The 26,287-nt window shown below is 39.6% G+C and overlaps 2 protein-coding genes across 3 annotated transcripts in view; both read right to left on the reverse strand.

Annotated features, from left to right (window-relative positions):
* Positions 1–917: 917 nt before the first annotated feature.
* Positions 918–22,784, reverse strand: KIAA0408 (KIAA0408 ortholog). 2 transcript variants are annotated; one of them, XM_064708023.1, is made up of 8 exons: positions 22,563–22,784; positions 15,772–15,878; positions 14,467–14,556; positions 11,635–11,831; positions 8,605–8,946; positions 8,184–8,263; positions 5,610–6,984; positions 918–3,819 (listed from the first exon to the last, which is right to left on the reverse strand). In XM_064708023.1, the coding sequence occupies exons 4-8, from the start codon at positions 11,767–11,769 to the stop codon at positions 3,649–3,651; spliced, it is 2,103 nt and encodes a 700-aa protein (XP_064564093.1). In that variant the 5' UTR covers positions 11,770–11,831; positions 14,467–14,556; positions 15,772–15,878; positions 22,563–22,784; the 3' UTR covers positions 918–3,648. The 2 variants fall into 2 exon arrangements, with proteins under 2 accessions (XP_064564093.1, XP_064564092.1); XM_064708022.1 differs by lacking the exon at positions 14,467–14,556.
* Positions 22,785–22,905: 121 nt separating this feature from the next.
* The window catches only part of MTCL3 (MTCL family member 3), a 31,394-nt gene continuing 28,012 nt past the window's right edge, over positions 22,906–26,287 (reverse strand). The window contains exons 5-7 of the mRNA XM_064708021.1: positions 25,968–26,039; positions 24,190–25,365; positions 22,906–23,570 (exon numbers count right to left, since the gene is read on the reverse strand). Coding sequence (XP_064564091.1) covers positions 23,466–23,570; positions 24,190–25,365; positions 25,968–26,039 — 1,353 coding nt within the window. The 3' untranslated portion in view covers positions 22,906–23,465. The remainder of the gene's footprint in view (positions 23,571–24,189; positions 25,366–25,967; positions 26,040–26,287) is intronic.

Below are 26,287 nucleotides of genomic sequence, written 5' to 3' on the forward strand. Positions count from 1 at the left end.
AACAAAGTTTGTTCCTTCAGCAACACTTTAAAGATACGTAAGTCTGTCACTTACATTGTAAAGAAAAATCACATAATGGAAGTGTACTCTGAGTTTGAGGAATGATATGCAGAGGTTTTGAAGAGAATTATTCTTCTCTACTCCTTCTGCCTCCAGCAGAGGGTCTGAGTCAGGCCAATTTTCTAGCCTCCAGGTGGCCTGCTCTGTCACGTATGCAAGTAAGAGCTGAGTGATTCTTCTCTGTATGCTTCTACCCTGCCATGCTCCTCCATAAAAAGGTCTGGCAAGATTGTGGCTGTATGTGTTGGCATGAGGGAGAATGATGCTTTTTGTTAATAAGTACCAGACATCTGATTCCTAGTGACATCTCCATTTCAATGGGCAGCTGACTCTGCGTCTCCAGGGACTTACTAAGACATGCAATAAAGAGAGACTAATTCAGAGTGCAAGTAATAACATATATCTGCATTGAGACTTGAGACAGGGTATGGAGGAGTAAAATTATTAAAACCTATTTCAGAAAAAGGCTTACAAAGCTCACCACTTCCACTGGTGACACTAGGATTAATAGGAAGGTCAAGTAATGTTTAGATCATTTGTGTTTTTTGCACAAGTATGTGTATATGTGTAGATTTCCTTGTCAGAAACAACACAGCCCAATGGAGATTTTCCCCCTATAGCAAATAAGTGAATAAAGCCTTTACTGTAGTTCAATAACCACAGTTACAGGAACCAGAAAAGTTACCACAGTCACCACAGCTTTTGAAGAGAATATTTAAACAGTGACAGTGGCAATTTTCTAAAGTTAGGCTTTCCAACTAGCCGTCTGCAGACCAAAATCACCAGTTTTGACACTTTTAGGCATCAGAACCAATGCCTAAAATTAGACTGACACAGAAAATCTTGACAAAATGGACTCATCCTTGACCTATTCGTTTATTTCAAAAACCTTCTGTTCATTTAACTTACATACATCAGGGAATGTTGTTGGTATTTGATCCTTTCTCTGTGATTCAACAATGTGGTCTATGTAAAAGTCAACCAAAGAAACTGAAGGGAACTAAAGAAACACCTTCACTGACTAATCAAGGGAAATGCTTTTGGATTTACATACTTCAAACAAAAGTGCATCACAATTTCTCAGAACAAAACTGCTTAACTTCACCATAAAGGTAGTTTAAACAAGTGTTTTTGCAGTCAACAGTGACTGAAGTTAAGAACCACATTTTTTTACAATTCTCTCATATTACCCTTTCCCCAGCATTAGGCATTCAAAGCTGGTCAGCTGTTTAGGCATTTAAAAGGTCAATTTGCAAGGTATCTTGGTTTGTTAATTTCCATAGTTAGACAGAATATTAAACCATTTTCCAAATTTACCATGAATCATGTCTAACTTTTCTAGTGCTAGGAAGCTAATGGAGAGAAATTTCGAAATTAGGGCAGTCAAATTTATAGAACCCTTGATTTTTCCCTTGAGCACACAGATTTTTGTCTCTGTCTAAACTGTATGAATTTTCTTCAAGATTTTCTGTCCTTGTATCTTTTCCAGCAATAACTTTGCAATAATGTCTGAGTAAGTTTTGATGAATTCCTGATTTGCTTGAAATCTTCATGTATTGTGGGACAGACCTAGAAAGGACCAGAAGTTTAGATAGAGCAAATTATTCTGAGTGTATTTTTAGCCAAACAGACAGCCACAATGGCATGATAAATTGGGATTTATGGCTCTAATGCCTGCTCACTCCAATATTCGCAAGCCTGAACTGCTACCAATACTACCACACAGCCTATTGCTCAGAACACAGGGCCTTCTGTTTTTTCTCTTTTCAAAAACAAAGTTGTGCAGAGGAAAGAAGAATAAGGTCCTTAAAGGAAGGAAAAAAGTGTGAATTCTCAACATGACTGGAATAGATCAACAGATCACTACAAATTAAGCACATTAAATTTTCCCTATATTGCCACATATACAATTCACTAGGACAAAAGCCTATACTCTCTCTGAAATCCTTTTTACATTCACATAAGAAGATGTGCACATTAATGGATCCCGGGATGATTTTTGAAATTTCTTTGAACACACTATGTTTCTCCAGAAGAAGAAGAAAAGTTGCCAGACAAAATCAGGCTGATGTTGAAGAAGTGCCTTTTTACTCCTTCTGACCTAGACATGCTGTTTAAAGGTAACATTTATCATCATAACTGCACTGTGTACCCAGCAACAGCCTAACGAAAGGTGCAAAAATTCCAGGATGAAGGACACTGTCTTTCTGGAAGTTCAGAGCCTGGACAGCATCCATACCTCTTTCACTCTGTGAGAAGGAACAAGCCAGGCTCTGTGCATGTCATTCAGATGGCAAACAATACCAAGTCGAGTGGTGGCAACACCAGAGTCGCAATGCCATGTGTCAGGATTTCGGGCACCATCGTGATCATATCTGGATGCAATATTTCCCTATTAGATGCAGCTTGTTGCCAGAGTGCAAGTAAACTTCATAACTGACTTCCACGAGTCAGTCCAGGAGCAGGGAATGAGCAAGTGGCTCAGGCACTCTAGTCTAGGAGAAGAGTAAAAAAGGAGAGTGGCTACAGCACTGGGAGCAGTGGTGCTTGTTCTCCTGCCTTGAGTGAAAGTAAACAAGTCCATTGATATCTGACTTTGCCAAACCTCAAAGTATAATGCTAGAAGGAAAAATAAGCTTTACAGAATTGAGCATATACAACTCTTTTCTTCCCTTCATAAATTGTATGTTAGAGTAGCTGAATCTACCAAAGTGTTTACAGTATGCTATATATATAATGGCACATATAAGCTTTGTAAAGGGTTTGGAACATTTCAGAAATGTCTCTGGTGCTGAAAAAGGCTAATGTATTACAAATCATATAGTATTTTAATTCAGAAAAAATACGTTTAGGAATTTTGACCTAGCATTAGGGTTAGGAAACTGAACGAGGATGCCATGAAGCATGACTGACAAATCAGTCAAGCTAGTCTGCTTCAGATACATATTGTGCAAGGCATTATCACTGCGATCAGTCACAAAAAATGCATATTTAGTTTTTTTACATTAAATACTACACCTGTGAACCTATGTAAAAGATATATAAAATATAAATGTCATTGGGACTGTATATTTCAAACTTTTTAAAATAAACACAAAGTATATTTATATATATATATGTAGGCATATAGGTTGTAATTTCAATGTCAACACTAGCACAGTTTGTCTCTTCTAAATACAGGCCAGTATACTTCCTAGTCCAACACATGCACCTACAAACACATGATCATGCATACAGCTTTACGTTCTGCTGTTTGCAGAAAAGTCAGAATATACAGCACTATACATTGTTTCAACTCAAAATTGATCAACAAATTAAGAAAGATGCCATTCAAAAGAAATTCCTTGTGAACTATTAAAAAAAAACCCCAAAACCAGAGAAAACCAGGGATATCTCTATTTCATCTCAATAAAAACACTGAAGACCATGGTGATGATGACCTAAGATTCAGAATGCTTTGTCCAGCATGTGGTGGGGGTCACTCTTGGACAAAACACAACAGTGTGGAGCTGGTTGCTACGACACATACCAAACACAGTCATAGTGAGGCAGAGAGCTTTCACAACACCATCCAACCCAGCTCTGGGTTCAGACTACTGAGGTCTCTGACCGAAAGGAGACAGAGTTGTACACTGTTCTTCTCACAGCAGGTGGTGCTGATGGGGATCTGGATGCCCATCTGGAAGGTAGGCGTCGATTTGCCGGCCGAGCGGGACGGGAGAAGCCCTTCTCACTGGAACATTTCACTGGCACACATATCTGGAACACAAAGGCAAGTCCTCGCTTTAACGAGTTGCAGCTTTTGTGGAATGCAGCGGGAATGCAGGAGGACATTTGCGGCGACCTCAGAACAGGTGGTTGGAAGCTATTAAAAGGAGCACAGCAATGCACAGAATGCAAAAGAACAGCTATTTCTATGTACAGGGATTCTCACATCAGTTGTGGTTTAAAATACATGAAGACAAGTGTCAGACACAAGGAAACATACAGAATTATAGTGCAAGACAAAATTGACATTTCCTCTTATCTTTTAGTTTCTATAAGTTTTTTTTTTGTCCATGAATGCTGTAAAATATTTCAAGTGTAGAACTCAGAATACCATATGATATTACTGGAGTAGGATCTACATGCTTCTCAGGTATTTTTTGATAGATCCTATTTCAGGAAACTGTTTCCATTAGTTCAGTGTGAAGCTGTTTAACTTGGTAACTAATTCAGAATGGTTATGTGTTAATACAGTGTCATGTCTACTGGCAGATCCATAGAGATGCAGAGGAAACTCAACAGATTTTGATCACAGTGACACTGACGTAAATTTGAAATAATGAAAATAAACCCAGTGCCTCAAGCCACATGTAGTTCTGTACATCTCTGAGACATTAAATAGTAACTCCTGGTCAGGCAATATTCTACACTTAGCTTTTACAGATAGAAATGACAATGTAAAATGTAAGATTATGAAAAAGTCATTATTACTTTTCTCCATATTAATTGATGAAAATTTGTTTGCCTGTCAAAAGTTTATTGGATGAAAAAGAAATCAGAAGCTTCACAGCTTTTTTATTTCTGTGCTGAAGGAAAGATGTGCCTGTTAAGCAAGGCATTGCATCATAGCAAGACTGTCAGAAAGACATGCAGAAGAAAATCTGCATGGTCAGATTCTCAGCTGCTTAAATCTATATAGCTCCACTGAAGTCTGTGAATTTGTGCCAGTTTAAGGCATACCAGCTGACAGCTTGAACCCATTTAAGTTTCCTAGCTCAAAACACACCTGCCTTATGTTTTTTGAGATTCCAAGAGGCATATCTCTTTGTGTTCTTTGTGGACTTTTACAGAACCTGCAACTTACAGAGTGTTTTCCAAACCATCTGTTTGTCTTTTCATTAAGAAAGAATGTTGGCAAAGGCAGTATTTCTAAACTTCTGAAAATAAACTTCAGCCAAATATAAATTAATTACTCATGCCATGCTCTTCTGTTTCTGTGAACCTATGCTTGAATATATAGGAGAAGCTGGAACTGAGACATGAGTAAGAGAAGGTTACTTTGTTAGTGGAAACTTTATGGAGTCACAATATTCCTTGTCATAGGCAGTTCCAAGGAACTCCTGATCCAAGCAGCACGCTGGATACTGAAAAATGTTATCTAAGACCTCCAGGGTTTGGGGCATGGCCAAGTCTGCTTAAGCCCTATGGGAAGTCTTATGACATAACACATCAGCTAAAGGAAGGAGAGAGGGTGTTAAAACCTGGTTGAAGCTCTCACTAGTTCAATCTTAGCATAACTGCACTGTAGTAAAAAACTAGCTTTGCAGAACACCAGCAGGGATAAGAATCTGGCACATCTTCACTGCTCATTCTTACTTACATGCTTCTGCCCTCCCACAACTCTTAATCTGCAGAGGAAATGCTCCTGATTCATCCAGATCCTGGCCTAAAGTATCTATTTTTACATAATTAGTTACAATACAAAGTTAGTCTGCCCCATTTAAGAGTCTGAGGCTTGCTATGAAATGGAATTGTTTTGCTTTTGTCATTCTTATGAACCTTACCTCTGGTAACTTCTGCCTCTCTTTTCCTTGCTTGAGTTGCTGCCCAATATGCCTGGCTGAATTCCTCGGAAAGTCTTGTTTTTCTTGCTCAATCTGGAGCATTTCTAAATACTGACTCAGTGCCTCGCAACCCCCATTGGTGAATTCAGAATTTGCCTGTGTCCTCTTATCTTTGCAGCATTTTGCATTACACGGAGAAGTCACAGTTGATTTTTCATAGGTTTTCAAAAGCTTTTCAACAACACCATAGTTGGACCTTGAGTCAGCTGAGCGCGGGCGGCCGGATAAATTACTTGGTCTCCAGTCATGCTCGTGAAGCATGTGCCTATAACCACTGGTACTTGGAAGTCCATTCATGTGTTTTTGCTGCCCTGCTGTCCTGACAGCTTTGCTGGTGTTGTTAGTTTCTTGCTCCTTTGCTGCAGAGAGCTTGGGATTTGAAACACAAGGCGTATTTACAGTTTCTGCCCTGCTAGCAGCAGAGTCACACGGTGGATCGCAGGGTTTGTGATCTTCTGAGGATGTTTGAGGCACCTGATTTTCCTGCAGAGCATTGTTACGTTTATCTGTGTGAAATACAGTGCGATTAAACTCATCAATCTTTGCTGCTAGCGTTTCATTTCTTTGAGTCTTTCCTAAAGGATACCTGGTGTCTTCCAAAAGATCATTGTGTGAGGTAGCAGGGGCATAAAAGTCATTGCTGTAAAAAGGGCTGCTGTGAGACTTTGTGTTTTGTTTCTGATGCATCTTGTTGCTTTGGGCCATATTTCCATCTGAACAGCTCTTTTGGGCTGACAGTGGGGAAGGCTCATTTTTATTGTCTTTTCCAAGCTTGCCCATATCATATGCCCATGTGTTGTGGCAGAAATTTGTTGGAACATTGCACTCATTTTTGGTTACAGGTATTGCAGCAGTTACCATTACAGGGACTTTCACAGCCTGCCCTTTATTTGCACAGGCTACTGCAGATTTATTTTTGTTTACAGGTGAAGGATTCCTCAGCTTCCCCCCATTCCAACAATCCTGAGCCTTGCAATTGCTTTTGATGCCTGGATCTCTTATGGGTGCTTCTGAAAGCTGTATGACTGCAGAAAGTGAGTTTGTTAGGTGCCGAGAAGTGCTCCGTGGAGGAACTGGTGGAGCTTCTTTCTTCTGCCAAGGTCTGAAATCTGTTCCTATGTCACCAGTAAAACTACCATAAGAAATGTCCTTCAAAGCCCCGGTGGAGCTCATCAGATTCTTCCTATTATTATGTTCCTCTGTTTCAAAAGCAACCGAAGTCTGTGATTCATTGCTGGACACATGGTTCATCTCAGGCAGGATAACTGTCTTTTGGGTTTCCTCAAATTCCCCCAGGAAAGGAAGTGACTTCATTCTGGAAATAACAGAAGAGGTGTTTTAGGAATGAGAATAAGGAACATTCCAGAAGACCTCAGCATGGATTAATTCTCCCCAGAAGCAGGTGTTTTAAAGCTGGCTACTTAAAAATGTTTGGGAGCAGTTTTGCTGCAGCTGGTATACCCAGCACAATTGAAACACACACAAAGATTTTGAGGAAAGGTCAACAAAAGGAATTTGCATTCCTTTCCTTTGCCACTATAATTCTTTTTCTGAGTTTCTTAGATGATGACTGTTTTCTTGTCTCTGCTACAGTAAGTACAGTAGGATCTTGTTCTAATGACTCCTAGGAGTCTACCTGACTATGAACTGAGTGAAGAAAGCTGTAGGACACAGTGCATCCCTTGTTTAGGTTCATAACCTTACACATGAGATCTGCCTTTTGATATATGATAAAAAATCATCTTTTAAAGTTATGCATCAGCTATGAATCCATTTGCTCTAAAGATACAAAGAGTAGCTAAAATAATGAATTAGTGGCAAACTTTTAACTGGTCACATGGTGGAGTGTGAGAAATCCCTCTGACCTTTGGGAGCATCTGAGAAGGTTCAGTTTTGCCTGAGAATTTCTGCACAACTCAAGAGGCAGTCTGGTGTTTAGCTTGCTAGAGAAGACAATGAACACTGAATTTTTACCAGATGATTGAATGTTTACTTGCCATACTTTTCAGGGTCTGACTTGCCATCTTTCCATTAGTACAAATGTATAGTGGTTCTTCCCTCTCCTGCTTTCTTTCTGCTCTTGGATCATTAGTTCCTGGCACATCCCCCCTGCTTAAGGCTAGATTTGGGCTTTAAGTGAGAAATTCCCAGCCTGACAAACCCATACAGTGTTGTATAAAACTACATGGCAATGGGACCAGAGTAGACAGAAATATCTGTTCACTTTCCCAATCCTCTGTACAGCCATTAGAAACAAATACAATTTCATCTCATATACATACTAATCTGAATTTTTATGTTCTGTATACAAAATCAATTCTGCTAGTAAAACCTGCCTTTGTACCATATTTCAGCATATTTCATTTGAATATTTTATGCTGAGCACTGAAACACTAGGAGGGTAGGAACTGCCCAACTAATAAATCCAACAGCAAACCTGCCTTCAAAGTGAAAAACATCAGGAGAATTATTAATTTCCTTTCTCTAACATAAAAAGTCTAAAGATGTTTTTACCTTCTGTGATTGGACTTCTTTCGAATTTCCTCTTGATAGCTGCATAATTCTTCACTGACTCTGGCAAGTTCTTTAAGAGCCTTTATAAATATAAAAACAGGCCTTTAATATAGACATATAAAATGATATCTCCAGATTTAATTTGAAACTTGTGGTCATTTGCATTTAAGATTCAGAGCAGAGGAAAGTAGTATGAGGAAAGATACAAAAATGCCCCCACCTTATGAACAGAGGTAAAGAGCATGCTCTTAACACATTCAAACAGTGAGAGGACACTCATTGATAGAAAACCTAGGAGCAAGTAGAGACAGTGACTTGTGGAAAGCTAAAATCAGGGAGATCAGTTCTTTAGCTTAACCTGGCAGGCCAAAGTCCTCGGTGCTTTCCTCCCCCTTGTAACAGAAACATGCTCATTACTTACTACATTGAGATCACCAATATAATTCTTTGTATTCTGCTCAGAGGTTTTAATGGTGAGGCTGTCTTCAGGTTCTTCGTGGTTCTCAAAGGCCAGATTGTCCACTAACAGAATATTGTTTCTGCTCTTGTTTCTGGGCTCCTTCCATTCGTGTCCTGTTACACCAAGCAGGCTCCCTTTCTCCATTCTGTCCTTTGCCACATTGTGTTGATGGTTCAGCTCTGCTGTGTCACTCTCTTGCAAAGTAGGGCAATGCATGGACAGCTGCAGCATCTTGCTCTGAATGGCCTTGCTATCATGGACGGTCATATTGCTCTCCCTTCTAAGTTTTACCTCCTGGTAAAGCTGAAATGACAACAGAACCTTCTATCAAATCATGGTATTGCAATGAGCTTTATGGCAAAGCCCCCATATTTATCTTCTGTTTTGAATGATGCTTCACTCATTAGCACTGATTAGAAAGATTCTGGATGTGTTAGTAGGAAAGTGCTGAGTCACCAAGTGTGGCAATTCAAATACCAGGATTGCCACAGGATAAGGCTGTTACCATTCTCAAACTCTCTGGCATAATTTTAATGTATGGCTTCCACCCCTGGTTGGGACTGGATGAGATCTCCTGAGATAACTGTCCCTGCCTTGAGCCAAAAGATGCAGGGTTGTTTTCCAAGTAATATCAGCACACTCTGTGGTGGACACAACTGTTATCTGATGGACAGGGAATGTGGGGGAATGTGACAGAGAGAGAATGTTCTGGCTATGCTACAGCCTATTTATTAAAGCATATTATTTGAAGGAGAGGAAGTGAATTCTCATAAAATACAGTGCCATCTGTACTAGAGCAGACTCTTTCAGTTCTCACACAAGTGGAATTCTTCCTTATGACTGGAGTGATAAATCAGTACTGCAGAATGGTACTATTTGGCAATGTTCTTTCATGCTATCTGCTGAGATCCAGTGGATTCATTAGTAAATGGTGTTAATTCTGGTCACCCAGCACATTCAAACTAGGAACTGTGGTAAATTATAAATTAGAAAAAATGGCAACATCATAAAAATCTCTTCTGCTTACAGTATAATTTCCAGTGCCAAGAATCCCACAGCTCTGTATAAACATTCATTCTCAACTTGCTCTCATGAAGAAAGCACACAGGCACCTCTGAGCAGCCATCTGCCTGCCCTCTCCCAGTGCACAAGGCCATCACAACAGCTTTTGGAAGGACAGGGGAAAAGAATAACAACATGCAGAACATGTGGCCATTTCATGGGCAGTGCTGTGGATTAAGAAGTATTCTCACGTTCAGGGACTTAACACTTGACCTCATCCTGGGTTTTCAGATTTCACTTCCAAAGCCCAGCTGCTCAGGGAAACTGAGGGCTGAACTTTGCCATTTCCAAGAAATAAGAGGCTCATATGGATTCAGCATACCAGTAACAAGGAAGGATACTACCCCATAATAACTCCTAAACCCTACCAGTCTTTCTGGAGGAATTAAGTTAGGTTTGGTGGGCTAGAGAAAACTGCCAAATTAAAATACAAGCTGATAAGTAAGTACAAGTTTTATTGAGGAAAACCTTCTACAGATAATGGCATTTAAAAGGTATCTGTCTCTCCTTTTCTCCAGCCTTGTGGCTTGTGGATAAGAAATGTCAGGCATCTGAAATCAGCAGCAGCTGTAGTCACAATTTAAGAGGGGACCTTAGGATACCAGTAACCTTGAGGTATAATCTGTATTTTGTTTGGCCCTGCAGTAGCCAGCAAATTGCTTCATTCTCTTCCTTTCTGTCCCATTCTACTCTTTATCTCTTTTTCTTGCTTTCCTAATCTCTGTGCTAATACAGAACACGATGAAAACAGTCCTTACTGACATTGTCAGTTCTACTAATAGCCAGAATAGCTTTTCATTACTGTCATTCCAAATCAGGTCTTATACCTAAGACAATGAAATTCAACTACATATACAGATCACATTACTAACTTTTGAAGCATTCTCAGCTTGGCAGTGAAATTAGGGAAGACTGCACAGAAAAGTCCTAACACAAAAGACAAAATGTGGCAAAGACCATCATACTGAAGTCTGCAAGAATTGTGGGCAAAATATAAGAGAGCTGACATTATGGAGCTCTGCTGCAGGCTGGTTTAATGGGCAGTGTATGGCTGCAATTCCTTTGGCTTTGACCATTTTCCTTCTCAATTTCATGTGAGCAATCTCTGCCATACATTCCTGTGCTGCTCAGCCACACGACAGCGCTGGCAGAGAGCAAGTGAAACCACTCCATGTGTATATTAGATGAAAAATATGGAAAGCTCACTAATGAAAAAACTTGCATCCACAGGCTGCCAAGCAGACTCAGTTAATGCATTTGAGAGTGTCAGAGGGTTTGGCTGCAGGGACAATTTGGGGATAAAAGAACAATAAATAATTGCTGTGACTATTTCTGGAAGGAGATGCACTGCAAATAGCAAGGACTGTTTGCTAGTATGTGTAAACACAAGCGGTTTCAGAACTTTCATGCTATTTGCTGTACCTGTTTTTTCTCCCAAGAGTCATCCATAAAAGGAACAGGTTCTAGAAAAATTCTGTGTCATGCAGTATTTCATATATATATTATTTTTAATATTACAATTTGCCCCAGCAGACCTGTGCCATCTAAGGCCTTTTTGCTAGAGAATTATGATATCTAAATTTTTTGTTACAAAATATGCATTTTCTAAACCCCATATTCAGTATTCACTTGAAAAAAGCATGTGTAATATAGGCAACAAGGCTCATGCCCATGACTGAATTGTTAGCAGTAAGTACAGCCAATAATCTCACAGCTCACAAAGCCACATTCACCTCCTATCTTATTCATGACTATTAAACAAGCAATAGCAAATACTGCTTAATCCCAGGATTTTCATCCTTCCATCAGCTGTTAGAAACTTCCAGTGACACATAAGGAATAGGATAAAATACAGAAAAAAACTTTAAGTGACTCAATGTCACTTCACACCAAGCAAAAATGGTAGTTTGGATTTTTGTTTAGAAGTACCTCTTCTATTTTCTTCTGCATGAGCTTCCATTGACATTCCCATTCTTTCCTTTCATTGTCAAATCTCTCCAGCAATTCCATTTTTTCTTTATTCCAGTTCCTCTCAGTATTCTCCAGTTGTTCATGCAGGTCCATGACTAAAGTCTGTGCAACAGCAAAGACAGCTCTCCTTTTTTTCTTTCTTTCCTGAATGTTTCCTGGAAGTTTAAGAGAATAAGTCTTACTTATGTTTTATTCTGTCTTTCAGGGAACAAAGACAATCAAGAAAATTCCCAAAATTAATAACTGAAAGGAGCTTGCAGGGCACAGTATTATTCAATTGATATTTGTCTGGAGTGTGACTCGAGTATGGATGAACCAAGCATTATAGGACATAAATACAAAGGCAGAGATGCCCAGTCTGGAAAGGGGAGGTGGAACACATTCAGCATCGCAGAATTCAGTAACATCTGCCACAGCAGGCTCTGTATCACGATCACTTTGCCTCTTTGCCATTTCTCTTCAATATAAATGTGTTTTCAATGAACTTGGGTCTGTACAATATTGAATGGCACTTCAGGACCTTGGGATCCTGCAATATCTGCCCTTGAGGGTGGAAGCTATTTTTATATTTGTTCAAAAGACAACTGTAAAAGTATCATGTTTGCTCACGCACTCCTTGCACGCATGCAAGGAGCACGACAAGGACTGGTACATTCTTTTGGCAATTGAGGACTGCAAACGTGATATACTCTGGGAATTCTCATGGCTACATGAATGCTTTGGAATTCATGAAGGAAGACAGGACAGGAAAGTTAATAACAGGTACAAACACATAAACAGTAGAAATCAGTTATATGAGAGCGACAGAAGGTCACCAGAAAGGGTTCAAGAATTTTGGATTTACAGATCTAGATCTATAAATGTTAGTTTCAGGATCAGCATGGGGAAAACTACAAAATATTCTTCAACGGCACTAACTCCAATCTAGTTCAAAACCTTTCTCAGAATATTTGACTAATTAGTGCTTCAGTTTCTTCTTTCCTTTTAGAAGTCTTTAGCAAAAACTTTAGCCAAAGACTGTCTTTAGCCTTTAGTGTCTGTAAATGAAAAAAAAATTAATTGAACCACTAAATTGGCAAGCTTTAAGGGAAATATTTTAGATCTGCTTATCTGATTTTGGAGCAAAGAAGTTACAAATCTTTTGGGCCTGGTGATCTCCTTTCTTCCTCTTGCTTTCTTAGGTTTTACTAGAAAGCCCATTACCATCAGCACATTTACTATGCCAGCAAGATTGAAATAGCACTCATTCATCCAGTTATGATGGCTTCTGTGATATAATGCCTGGTACAAAGGCATTGATACTTGAGTTTGATAACTTCAGCTCTCAAAGCCAGTTGTTGTGTTACCAAGGTGGTCATGGAATCTAGTTCTAGTAATAAAATGCCTCTGCACTGCTTTCTGCTCCTGTCAGAAATCAAATACGTAGGAAATTGAATTATCACAGAGTTAACCAGGAGTAAGCCCAGTTTATCTTTCTGCAATTTGTTCATTTCCCTGACTGATGGATCAGTGATTGTCAACTCACAGGAACTGCTGATTTTACTGTCCACATTTCCTATGATATAGTAAAAATTAATTCCTGAGCAAAGTTCTTCCCCATCCCTTATGTTACTGGCACCTCTTGTTGGTTTAGCTGTGGTTACCATGTAACCACCATTTACTGTGTCTGTTTTATATCAGCTGACTGGGAAGACGAGGTTAAACTTGAGTCAGCTTCTTTCACGTACCAGTAAGCAGAAGAGCTCAGAGGAAACCCAACAGGTTACTTAGGTTTTTGGGTCACAGGAAGTCCTCCCATAGGATCTCTGAAGCCATCACATGCCCAGCCCTAACTCAGGGCTTGCAGAACAGTTTGCCCCAAGTTCCTGCCTTGGAGCTCTGAAATGATAACCTGTCCCTCAACTACCTACAAACAGATTCCAAACCCTCCTTCTTTCCCCTGCCTAAAAACATACAGAGCAACTTCATAAAACCATAAACCACCTTGAAACTAAGAGCTGCTGAAAGACAGCACAGAATTCTCATCAAAAAAGAAGCCAAGTACTGGTTTGCTCACGGCCTCTTAGTGAAGGCAGCCAGGCTACAGAGACTGCACCTCTCCAGGCCAGTGTTTCAGCTTTGTGCCAGACTCCAGTAAGCGTTGACCAAAAACAACTTGCAAAAAAAATTCTATTACACTTAAGATCCATTGCAATCTAAACATCTATTGCTAATGAACTTTAAGAATATTGCATTACTTCCTCACCTTGCTAATTCAAAGCTTACAATTTTTAGTACTGCCATTTGATTATTTTTTCCCCCACATTTACGTCTTAATAACCTTTCAGAATACCTCTGAGAAATAAACAAAAGTCAACCCTCTGCTCCACTATAATCCTTATACAAATATATGTCAGAAAAAAAAAAAAAGAAAACTCCCTATGTGTAAATGCTGTAGAGTCATGAACAAGACAGGCAGACATAATCTGTCAACAACTTGCACAAATGGTGATTTTGCTAGTGCACTATTAGTAATAATGACCATGCTTTAATCAGCCACATATTACTAGAAAGGTCAATACTATATAGCATATTTGTTTTTACACACATAAGAACAGATATAATATGTACTCCTTTCAAGCATGAATATAGCATTGAAAAGGCCTCTGGTGCTTCCTTAGTGCTGGAAACTATTATTGCCATGCTGGCATTCATCTTAACAATTTTTAAATTGTTTCATACGGAACTTTGATTATAAAAAAAGACTGAAGACAGTCAGAAGGAAAGCAAGTCTTGAAAGAGGATAGTTACAGAAGTTACAGATGGTCACTTGTAGCTCTAAGATCCACAAAAGGCGAGTATTGTTTCTTAGGCTTCTCTGATTTCCTCTTGACATAAATTCTGAGAAGAAAATTCATGTTTATTGATATTAGCAGCTGGATGACTATACAGCTTTGCTGCTATTTTACAGTGGATTAGTTCCTCAGAAACTTTGACTCCCATTTCTACTTCTCTTTCCCCCCACTTTTTCTTGGTGTTTCATTTGGGTTTGTTTGGGGTTATTTTGGTGGAGAACAATGTGCAGTCCTGGTAATACACCCTCTGTGTGTATAGTGCACTGAGATTTCCCCATGGGTATTTCACATTGTTAAAGCAACCCAAAGCATGTAAAATGTCACATTATCATTTGCTCTGTGGATCAGAACAATATCTGTGCTCTTGCAGTATTGGCAATTTCTCCATGTCCTAGACAAGGTCAGAAGCTCATTACAGCAATCAAATTAAGCAAATAATCAATTTTGTCTGCATCAGCTGCATTTTGCTTTAACTTTTCCTTTAGCCCTTCCTCCTCTCAAGCAAAAAATGTTTAAAGCCACTATTTGATGTTAGTCATTATTCCCCCATATCTTACCCTTTCTAGCCACATATTAAAAATACAAGATAATTTGCAAACAACCTCTAGCAACTTCTGAAAATAATCAGCTTGACATCAGCTGAGATGTTATTTTTCACCAGAGTTTAATCAGATTGGATGTGCATAATCATTCAGATGCACAAATCTTCCCTTGTTTTTACAGAAAAAAAATGCAATCAAATTATATTTCCAAATAAGTGCTGTATTTTGGATGACTAAGAAAATTGTAAACGTATGTATTTGTTCAATTATAAATGTGTGCCATGTGTCACGATAACATGCACTTTATACATTAAAAGAAAGTGCAGTTGAGTGAGAGAAGGGATAGAAAAGAGGGAGAAATGAGAGTGAAAGAAAGAGAATGGGAAAAAAAAGGGAAAAAGAAAAAGGGGAAAAAAAAGAGAGAAAGAGAGAGAGAGAAAGAGAGAGAGAGAGAGAGAGAGAGAGAGAGAGAGAGAGAAAGAAAGAATTCAAGTGCACACAATACTGTCATCCCTGTTCTGTTAATATATCTCTGTCTGCACTAAAAAAACTACCTGAACTTAAAGAATAAAGACCATATATAACACATATGAACTCACATTACACATAAATAACACTAAGAGGAATGTTTAAATAACTGCTTGCCACATCAGGAATTTGCCTTCTTTTTTAATCTTAACTGTTCAAAGACATTCATTTGAAATAAACTGCAACCATACCTTTCATGGAATAAGAGATCCTTTAGGAGTTTTTCAGTCCATTTCCAGGCAGCAGAGAAAGCAGTGAAACACACAGCTAGCAGGGATCCTGTTCTGTGAATCTTGATCTTTAAAAGACGTAAGAAAACAAAGCAAGACACAGCTTTTCAACGGGGGCAGCATTTGCAACTCTCTTTTAATAAATGCTCAACTTTTGCAAACTGGAAAAGAGTTCCGTTCAGCATCATCCCCGCAGCTGGCTTCCACGTGACGTCAGTGCACGGAGGATGGTTTTAAAGCCATCTCTTCCAACCCCCAGCTTTGTAACTTTATATCTCCTCATATTTTGTGTAAACAACTCCAACTCCGGGACATTTTTAGGTTTTATAGTGCAGTCCAGTCTTTAAATCTTGCCAAATCAGCTAGTGTTAATATCGAACCTGTGACAATAGGCAGTTTTAGGTTTCTTTTATTGTTGTCTATGCTGTAAAGGAAGATTTTTGCTGTCTTCCAGACCCTATTTTCAGCATTATATTTTTTAGCATGATCATTTTGAGATTTGCAGCTTGATCCTCCTTAACTGCTTTGTAAAAGGAGTTTTGTTTAAAGCAGAGGTTTTTTTGGTTAACAGCTATCCTAAAGAGCTAAAAGCAAACCACTCCTCTCTAAAATCCCTTCTGTATTCTAAATATGCTCTCAGTTATGAAATGCAGAATTATTGGGCACTGTGCAACCCTACTGTCTTGCATTCTGGGAATGGCAGTAACGGTTTCTTTGGGATACACCCAAATATTCCTGATACTTTATAGTGTTTCTGGATCAGATTCTACAGTCTGTTAATTCACTTTGTATCTCAGCAAAGCAAAACTCTTGAAATTGGATGAAGAATCTGCCTTGAACAGGGAAACTCATCTCTGGCACAAGGCTGGTAAAGAAGGTCCAAAAACACCTTGGGCTGGATATAAATCCCTAGGAGTGTCCACAGCAAGTGTTGGCATGGGATGAGGGAAGGGAGCATGACAAAAGCATCCAGCAAGCGAAAGTCCACAGGAGACCCTGAAGCCAGAGCAGCAAAATTCAGCTGCTCCCCCTGCTGAGCCGCAGGCAGGAGGAGCCCAGCTCACTCCTCAGGTCTCTGACCACCAGGGTAACTCCCCCGCTGCCCCCTGGGTTAAACTGCTCCCATTGTTTGGCAGCCCCTGAGAGATCCCCGGGGGGAAGCCTCGTAGGCACTGCCCTGCTGGGCACTGGTGCTTGGGTGTGTCTGCACACTGCAGCTGAGATTGGCAGCAAATTCACCTTTCAGGGAATGTTTTGCCCCATGTGTGCCTGGGTAAGGGCCACAAAATACTTGACTGAGGCAGTACAAAACTGGACAAATCATGCTGTCAGACAGATGTCCTGGAATGCCCTAAGCAGGAACATATTTTTGTGGGCAGTGCAGCTGCTGACAAGAGGATCAGTGAGGAAAAAGGGCACGATATGAGGACTCGCACATCCTTTGCTTAGTCAGCACTCTCCTCGTTGGAACAGTAAGTTTTTATCTGACAAAATCCATGATAAAATCTAGTATAAAAATTTTAACTCTGGGTGCATTTTATAGTAAATACCAAACCAGGTTTCAGGGAAAACACATTTTTTCTCCTTATATGGTCTAGCTGTAAGTCTCAGCGAGTGCAATAATTGGGTGCTTATTCTGCTCACACGTAACTTAAATAATGGGACTTGGGCTATTTGTGAAAATTGTAAAGATGATCTAAAAATTGAACAAATATACCCCAAGTACACAACTGAATGTTCCTGAAGAAAATCCCCAGACTCCAAACTCTGAGGATTTAAATCTAAAGAAACAGTATGACTTTCTTTTGTGAGGTTAGGTCTCAAGTGCCAGCTGACATGGCTGGGAGGGAAGCGGAGTGCTTGGGAGCAGAGCTGAGCCCACAGCTGGAGGCCAGGCATCAGCACACTGCCTCCTCCCTGAAGCCAGCACAGCTGCACTACTGCACATGGAGGCAGACTCTTCAGACATGCTTTTTTACTCTTATCCATCAACAGAGGCTATTATTCTTGTGTCATTAATATTGCTAACTCCATGCCTCTTGTCTTGCTATGTGCACTCTTTGAAGTAAAACCAGTAAAAATAAATAAAACAATGGGCTAAATCCCAGGCTTGAGTTCTCAGACAGGCAGAAGCCTTCATTTCTGTCAGTCTGAGGAATTAGAAATGTGTGAGACTCAGGGGCTTATTAGGAGACAAGCACTGGACACACCTCATAGATCTAAGGAACGCACTAAATTCATCCTTATATGGAAAAGGTGAGACAAAGAAAACATGAAGTGAATTGTAAAAACATGGGATCATTGTCCTATATACCCTTAAGTGTAGCAGTAGAGAATTTTAGCAGTAGAGAATTTCAGGAAATTATTCAATAGAGACTGTCCCAACTGTCCCTCCTCCAGCATTAGCAGACAAAGCAGCAAATTTGGCTTCTTGGTATCTGGCACAGATAAAATAAGCAGGAAGACTACTGTAGGCTTATTACATCCAACATATTGCTTCCTTTTTCAAAAAGTATATTTTGTCCATATCTGGTACCATTAATGCTTGGGTCAAAAATCACCTCAAAAAAAAAAAAAAAAAAGAAAAAGAAAAAAGAAAAAGATAAAAAAAAAGGTGCAAGGGCATTTTAAACAAGACCTCTGCTAAATTTCTCTGCATCATGCAAGACTGGAGACAAAGCAGCATGAGTTTCAGCATGAGCTATGATCTGATCATATACTCAGAGCAGTGACTGATGAAATCTACTGAAGACTACTTCAGGGTATCTTTGTCTGTGCTGCCCCAGCTTGGTTATGGCACACCCATTCTGCTATGGCCACAAAAGCTAGTGACAAGAAAGAAGAAGAGCACTGCTCTAAATCTAGTTTAGATTCCTGAATGATGTACGCCTTGATAATCCTGGTATATACACCTTGGGAGTGGCTGTATACAACGGGAAACGGGCAGAAGGGAATACAAACTCTGTCTCCTTTTTCTGTTGTGTGCTTCTGCAATAGCATATAACTCAGTGGAGAGGCAGAGCCAGCAAAGTGTTATGTCATGTCGCTGCTCCAAGGTTACATTGGAAATCGGTGGCAGATACTTTAGAGGTTTACTTTAAATAGAGCCACCGTAATTTTCCCCATAGGCAACTGCATGTGTAATGGCAAAAGTTGGATTTGAATATCACTTCCCCTGGCATTAAATCAGAGACAGAAATGTAAGCCAATGGGAACTACGTCCCTGATACTGATGCCTTTAGAAGTCTCCTACTCACCTATCAGATTCTGGGGTGACTAAGGAGAAGGGCATGTAATACCCTGAAGCTCTGCTTGTTTTTGTAAACAACTCCTGAAGTTCATGTGCAGTTCATCTCTTTTTATAACACATATCTAGACAGCCATGTTTTTGGCAATTTTCTATTTTCCGACTGCCAGGCATCTTTCTGCACCACAGCACCTGCTCACTTCTAGTTTTGATTCTGAAGCACTGGTGACATGTGTCAGCAGACACTTATTCTATCTCTCAACTGGAGCTTCAGGCATGGATATTTTTGGTTGAAAGAAGTATTTCTGAGCCTGGAGAAAATGGTCATTCTAACATAATGGGAATTTTTCAGTAGCAGTAAGAGAGAATATCTGTAGAGGGATTTTGTCAGGGCATTCAGAACCAGCTCTAAACAGGAAACTAATTTAATTGAATTTTTCTGGTAGCATTAAAGGAAAAAATGCACCTATTCCCTAAATTACATACAAATTCACTGGAGATAGTGCCAATTTCCACAAGTGAAACAATATCATAATTAGATCTACAGAAGGAAGATCTTATCCTTTTGAAAGAATACTGAATAAATCCCCTGGGAGCATAGGAAACAGAAATTTAATATATCAGGGAAGTGCTAAATGAAGGCAATTTCACGGTTCAAATTCAATGGCTTTTTTTCCCCTGGAACATTAATACTTCACCAGAATATTCCAAAACGGGAGCTGTAAATCTGCTAAATGAGATTTCAACTGATAGGTAACCTGGCATATCCAGCTCCTTGCCACATGCAAACAAAACCTGTATTCTTCTTACTGTTTGTCTTCAGAACTCCGAGCGGTGCAGCCGCTCAGTGAATGAGCAGTGCCCTGCCTGACTCCAATGCACTCCCACCAGAGGATGCTGATGTGTTCAGCTGCATTTGCTCACTCACCTGTGAGATGGTCTTCACCCACCAGGCCAGTTACTGAGTGGGGAGAATCTGCTTTCTTTCTTGGCAAGTACACTTACTGCATTTCGTAATATCAAGTTATTTCAATTTAGCAAGACATAGAACACTTATTTTTTTGGCTAGATCTTATCTTCTGGCTATGGATAAATGGCCATACTCATTGTGTTAGCTTTCTCAGCATCTTTTAAAGTTGTGCAATATCTGGCATGAAACAGACCAGCAGCTCAAATCACTCCCTTCAATCTGAATGCAAAAGGACAAGAAATACACATCTCATTTCTCCCTAAGATTTCTCTGTGAGGCTCCTCACCATTCTCCTTGCTCATGAGAGATTCAAAGACTGTGCGGAGCTTCTAAAATAATTTTGTATGCTTTAGTGTGCTTTAATTTCAGACTGCTGCTTGTGCAATAGCTCCCTAAATGCCCCAAAAGGTCTCAGCTTTGATTTTGCTTTGTTGATGCCTGATGGAAATCTCCAGCTTTTATTCAAGAAAAAAATACAGTGAGAAATCAAGGGGGATGTAATTGCCCATGCTGTGCAGAGATTAACAGCACCTCTCATCGCAGTAATTCATCCTTACCTTTTCTGATTTCTGAGAAAGAAACAAATCTTTCCCAATTAATTTCCAAGATTTATTCAATGTATGAATTCAGTGTATTATTACATTAGAGTGTTACTGATACACTCTCTGTAAATCAAACCTTCTCTACTCATTATTTTTGTATACAACACCAAGAAAGGTATAAGCAAGTATGGGTTAAAAACTAGAAGCCCAGAACTTCAGATCTTAGATTAAGTATGACTTTTTCTCTCTTATGGAAATTGAGTCAGTAACATTTAAGAAAACACAAATGATTGCTTTTTCCTCCACAGGAGATACTAAAACAGAAAGAAACTGAAAAAGTTTGTGCTAAGATTTGGTATGAGTTTAAGTTTAAGCCTCAAATTGTTGTATTTTTGATGTGCGAATTGCAAATCCATGGGGAGAAAAAAAACCTCTAGTATTTCCAGCAGCTGCTGAAAAACAAAAGGCCTTTTCCAGTTACAGAAATTCACTGTGAGTTATGGCTTGATCATATCTTGCCATAATAGTTTTTAATATGTGGAACTTAATTTTAGGTAACTGCATAAATTATAGCATCTTAGAAACTCCTCAGAATTACTTTGGGCCTGACTTTATCCTTTGCTGGGAAAGTAGTCAAAGCTATCTATTAATCTCACATATATTGATTATAATTTCCTTTATACATCTCCCTAACTATAACATGGATAATGATGACAACACCCCCTAGTAGGAATAAGTATTTGGATTAAATCAAGGAGTTGAGTGATTTAGCTGATCAAGGTTACTGCACCTGCAGAGTGTGTTGAGGGAAAGCTAGACAAAGAGAAAAATACTGTACTTTTTAATAACGAGTATTTTTACTATTTTTTTTCATTCACATGACAAAAATTTTATTGCCCCATCTCTTGCTGCTCTCTGAGGATTTTCCCTCAAAAATGGTGTCTCAGCTATTTCAGGTAGCAGAGCATAACCTAGGCATGGAGATGAACTGTTCTCACTGGGGAATGCATTAAGTGAACAGAGAGCTAACATGATAAATCAAAGGTAATCCTTACCATTAGCTAGAAAAACAGCTGCTTTATTTATTACCATTCTTTACCACTACATTATTCAATGTGGAAACAGCAGAAAAAGAAGTGTCATTAATACACATACTTGTTCACCTTTTGAGAATTCGTATTTGTGGGACTCAGTGGTTTCAGCATGGGTTGAATGAAACAGAAAAGTGAGCTCCACTGGGCATTTCAGATGAGGTTTTCCTAGCTTGAGACCTACTGCTTGTAGGAACTGCTAAGTAAGAGTGAAAGAAAGAAATTTGTCAACTGTACTCTTACTTCAGCCTCTCCCAGGCGAGAAAGGAATATTCAGTGACTACTGATGCACACGCATGTACAGAAGCTTCCCTCACTACGGGCACTGGCTACCAATGGCACGGTTAGACAGGGGTCACTCAGCAAACCAAGAGTTGCCATGTCCATTTAAAAGTCCTGCTCCAATCTGGGGATGTAGCATGGCCATTTTTCTAGAGCACAGAGAATGCAGCCAGCCTATATCTCTCAGAAGACTCCTCAGCTACTCTGATACCTTCTCCTCATGCATTCTCATTCTCAGAGGCTCCAGCTCCTGGCCAACATTGCAGATATAGTGCTCTATACACCAGCTATTTTGACTGGGGCCTAATGCACATAATACAGTGCTGAAAAACATTATCATCACCGTATTATGCAAAATATACATACAAGCTCTGATATAAAACTGCAGAATATACACACAACGTGGCATTACCATTCATATGTGGCTGGAATACAAATTCTTTTTCTAGGAGTGGGAAGAGGAAAGTAACAGAGTCCTCACACCCACTCTGCATTTTTCTGGTTTGTTTCTGATTTGGTGCAAATTAAAGAATATTAAATTGGTTCCAGTCCTCAGGAAATTATTATTCAAAAATTATGAAACCAGACAAAGTAAAAGACTCCATTTTCTGCTTGCTTACCTGGAATACTACGGTGAGCAGGTTTCCTATTCAACTGGGTGACTTTTTGGTATGTTTTTTTGCAGTTCTTTTGGTTTGGCTTTGGTTTTGGCAAACAAGTAGTCTTCAGTGTTTTTACAGCAGTGGCTATTACAGAAACTATGTCTCTTGCAGTTCTTATCTTGGAGGGTGGACAAAATAAACAAACTGAAAATAACACTACAATGAACAGTAAATGATGAATGACTTACAGTACAAAAAACAGTGTAAAAAGGAAGACAAGTTTAAATATTGTTGTGTATGAAAGGGATGAAAATAATACAAGGATGAGAATAAGTAAAATGATAGGCTGGAACATCTGGGAAAGTAAATACAAAGACAAAGAGAACAGTCAATTAATGGAATAGCAAGTCCAAAGTTTCAACAAAATAAATAGTGAATCAGAATATGCTTGTGGAGGGACCAAGTGCCCATCTCCCATTTACTTCAGTAGGAGTTCTGCATGGTCAAGCCCTGAAATGTCCAATTGTTAAATGTTCAATTTTATTATTTGTTTAGAGAAAATACTAATTAGTTTGTTTGAAATTTGTGTAGGTCCATGCAGTGCTCTGCCTTTAAGCCAATGGGAGCTCTACAAGCTCAGAACTAGTGCTAGATCAGAAAGTGAGCATGCTAAGTGCCGTCTCTGTTTGATTTCATGCAATACATGTATAGTAATTGATTAGCTTTAAACTCACTGCGTCTGTGACTTTCTGATACAAGGAAACAAAAGACTAATTAGTCAGCATAGGAATAAGAATAGCTTTCAGCTTCACCTGGCAACTACTTCAACTGTAAACTAGCAAGACAGCACAAAGTAAATTACCACAGCAAGAGACTTACAAAACATTGGATAACTTCATTAGCAATAACAAGATATGCCAACTATAGGATTGCATGATAAGATAAGGGTAGGTAATTTTCATTTTTCATGGCAAAAGATCTTGAGTCAGCAAGGAGTTTGCTCCCCAAAACCTCTCTGAAACAATTCTGCACAAAAACAAACCACAACAGAGATGCTTGTTACTGCTGCATGCAAGCAATGATTAACAGGCCTTCAACAAGATGCAATCTACTACAGCAACTACAATATTCACATTACTGTGTGGCTCTGTGTCTCTATAAAGTAGATTTATATGGTTTCTTTTAATCTGTGGTTTGCCATATTCTCTACAGTTTTTGAAATTTAGTATTTCCTCCTGTTTAAAATTAATAAAATTTCCCTTTTATCCATTTAATAGGAACCCATCCACTAAGAAAACAATCATGTTCATAAGCACCAAAAATACCATTTGCACTGCCTTTAGTGGCAATGAAGGCCCAACTCTGTCAAATGCAATTGCAAAGCCAAAAAGGAGTAAAATGTTCTGTCTCCAAGAGCATAATTTTAATTTTCAGGAGACCAGATTTATTCACTGTTCACAAATAGCTCTATTGGTAGAGTATGTTTTCATATGTCCAAATAAGAATTTCACGTAATATAGGAAACAGTGATTTTTGTTCACTGCCTAGAATAAAGAATTTTCTTTTTGTGCCATAGATCAAATTTGAGGTTTAATTTGCTTGGCAGAGCCTTTTTACCTGTAGGCCGTAATAAGTAAAAGTCTACCTGACTCACTGACAAAGGTTCATCTGCACTTCGATCGTCCGAAGACTTTGGAACTTCCAGTCTGTCGATGAAAGCCTGGAGCTCCTTCCTGAAGGCCTTCATCTGCGCGTTGATGCGGTACAGGAGCTCGTGCTCACGTATCCTGCTGCCATCGTCCTCCTCGTCCATCAGCCCAAAGAGGTCCCCGTTGGCCACATAAATTCTTGCCTCTGTGATGATGGTGCTTGTGTCGGAAATGAGGCGGTCTATTGTCTTGCCCAGCCGCTCGGCTTCGGAGCGAATGTCCTTCATCTGCTGCCTGTCAGTGAAGCTCTTCTGCCACCCCGACGGCGTTGGATAAAACGACCTGGTGGGCGTCAGGCACCGGATGTTGCGCACCTCTTCGGAGTCGCTTTCCCCGCCGATGGGACCTTCCCTTTTGCGGTGAGGGGGGCGGGAATCATCATCGCTCTCCTTTTTTCCCGCATCGCTTTCCGCATCGCTGTCTCTGGGGCTGCCACGGATCCCCAGGTGAGAGGCCAGGTCGTAGCGCTGCATGTTGGACATCAGCACTCTGTTCTCATACTGGAGCTGCATGACTTTTCCACTCAGCTCGTTGATCTGCATTCGTGCAGCTTTTAGCTCCTCCTGTAACGCTTCCGTCTTGGCATTGTCATGGTGCCTGGAGCTCTCATGGGCCCCAGACTTGTACTTGTATTTGTTCAGCTCAGCTGTTATGCGTTTGTTTTGTTCTTCTAAATCAGCTACATTTCTCCTCAGCAATTCTGTTTCATCTTCTACCAGCTGCAAATGCTGTCGTAATTCTGACAGGGATTCATTCTGCTCTCCCAGGAGTGGGTTAGTGGTCCCTGAGAAATCATCTCCTCTTAAATCATCGAGCTCTGCTTTCAGTCCTCTATTTTCTACTTCCAGTTCAACTATTTTCCTCCCAAGAATGTTAGCTTCCTCCTCCACAAGCCTCAATCGAAGCTTGAGTTCAGCTTCTCTTGTGGTAGGTGGCCCACCTGCTTCACCTTTTGGCAAGGGACTGTCCAAATCCCCATAAAATGATCTGTATTTTTGCAGCTCGTGTTCAAATCTGTCTTTCTCTTTATCAATTTTAGCCATTTTCTTCCTCATCAAGGCTGCTTCTTCTTTGACAAACTGTAACTGGCACTTCAGGTCTTCATTGTCGTCCTTAGGAAAAAAAGCAGTATTTGAACAAACTTGAAATCAAACAGGAGACCTCCAGTGGGATTGTCTTAATTTGCAAGATTATCACAGGTACACGGCTTTAGATACTAAGATATTTTTCTGCACTATTTTTTCACTGATCAATAAATTAAAAAGAGGGGAAAATACTGTTTTACTTGTGACTAAAATTTGCACAGTTGCCAGAAGTACCTTAGAGGGTTGGAAAAAGGGGGCTTGTAAAAAACCTTATATTTTCTATTCTTGCAACATCATCAGACTTTACAGTGCTCAAAAATCCTGAAGTCAGCACAAATAGAGCTGATAAATCTTGTTTCACTGCTGCTGCCATTTGCTTTGCCTGAAATTCAGAGTAGGTGGGAGCTGATGAGTTCTGTTGCAGCACCAAGTTTGTTTAGGGAGTCGTTGAGATTAGTGGTGCCTGACTGTAGATCTGGGGTAAGAGCTCTTCCATTTCTCAGCATATAGCAAAACAAAGGGCAAAGCAAAAAGCAAGCGAAGTGCAAATACGTAAACCATGTACCCCATTTCCACAGTTCCCTGAAGTCTCCACATAGGAATCAAGGCTACAGTTACTTGCAACATACCTCTGTTGGTGTCTGCTGTGACTTTTTTTCTGATTTTGGTAGGTCTTTGCTTCCTCTCCTCTTCAGTGATTGCTGCAATTACAACAAAAGGACATGCAGTGATTTTTTTCTAAAGATATACTAAAGATGTATATAATTTGTATATCATTAATTTTTAAAATAGAGCAAATCAAATGCAACTATACAGGAATTAATTTCTCATAATTTTTGAGATACCAAGTACAGAGGAAAGATATATATAAAATATATATATATATATATATATATATACACCCAGCCCAAATATGAAACAGCAATGGCACACAAATAAGGTTTTAGTA

The sequence above is a fragment of the Zonotrichia leucophrys genome, chromosome 3 (assembly GCF_028769735.1).
Source record: "Zonotrichia leucophrys gambelii isolate GWCS_2022_RI chromosome 3, RI_Zleu_2.0, whole genome shotgun sequence".
NCBI lineage: Eukaryota > Metazoa > Chordata > Aves > Passeriformes > Passerellidae > Zonotrichia > Zonotrichia leucophrys.

Coding starts and splice junctions, on each gene's coding strand:
- KIAA0408 (XM_064708022.1), bottom strand. Junction 8,947..11,634: donor TGCAGAAGAAAATAGAAGAG/GTACTTCTAAAC, acceptor TTGTCATTTCAG/CTTTACCAGGAGGTAAAACT. Junction 6,985..8,183: donor AAGAAGTCCAATCACAGAAG/GTAAAAACATCT, acceptor TGTTATTTCCAG/AATGAAGTCACTTCCTTTCC.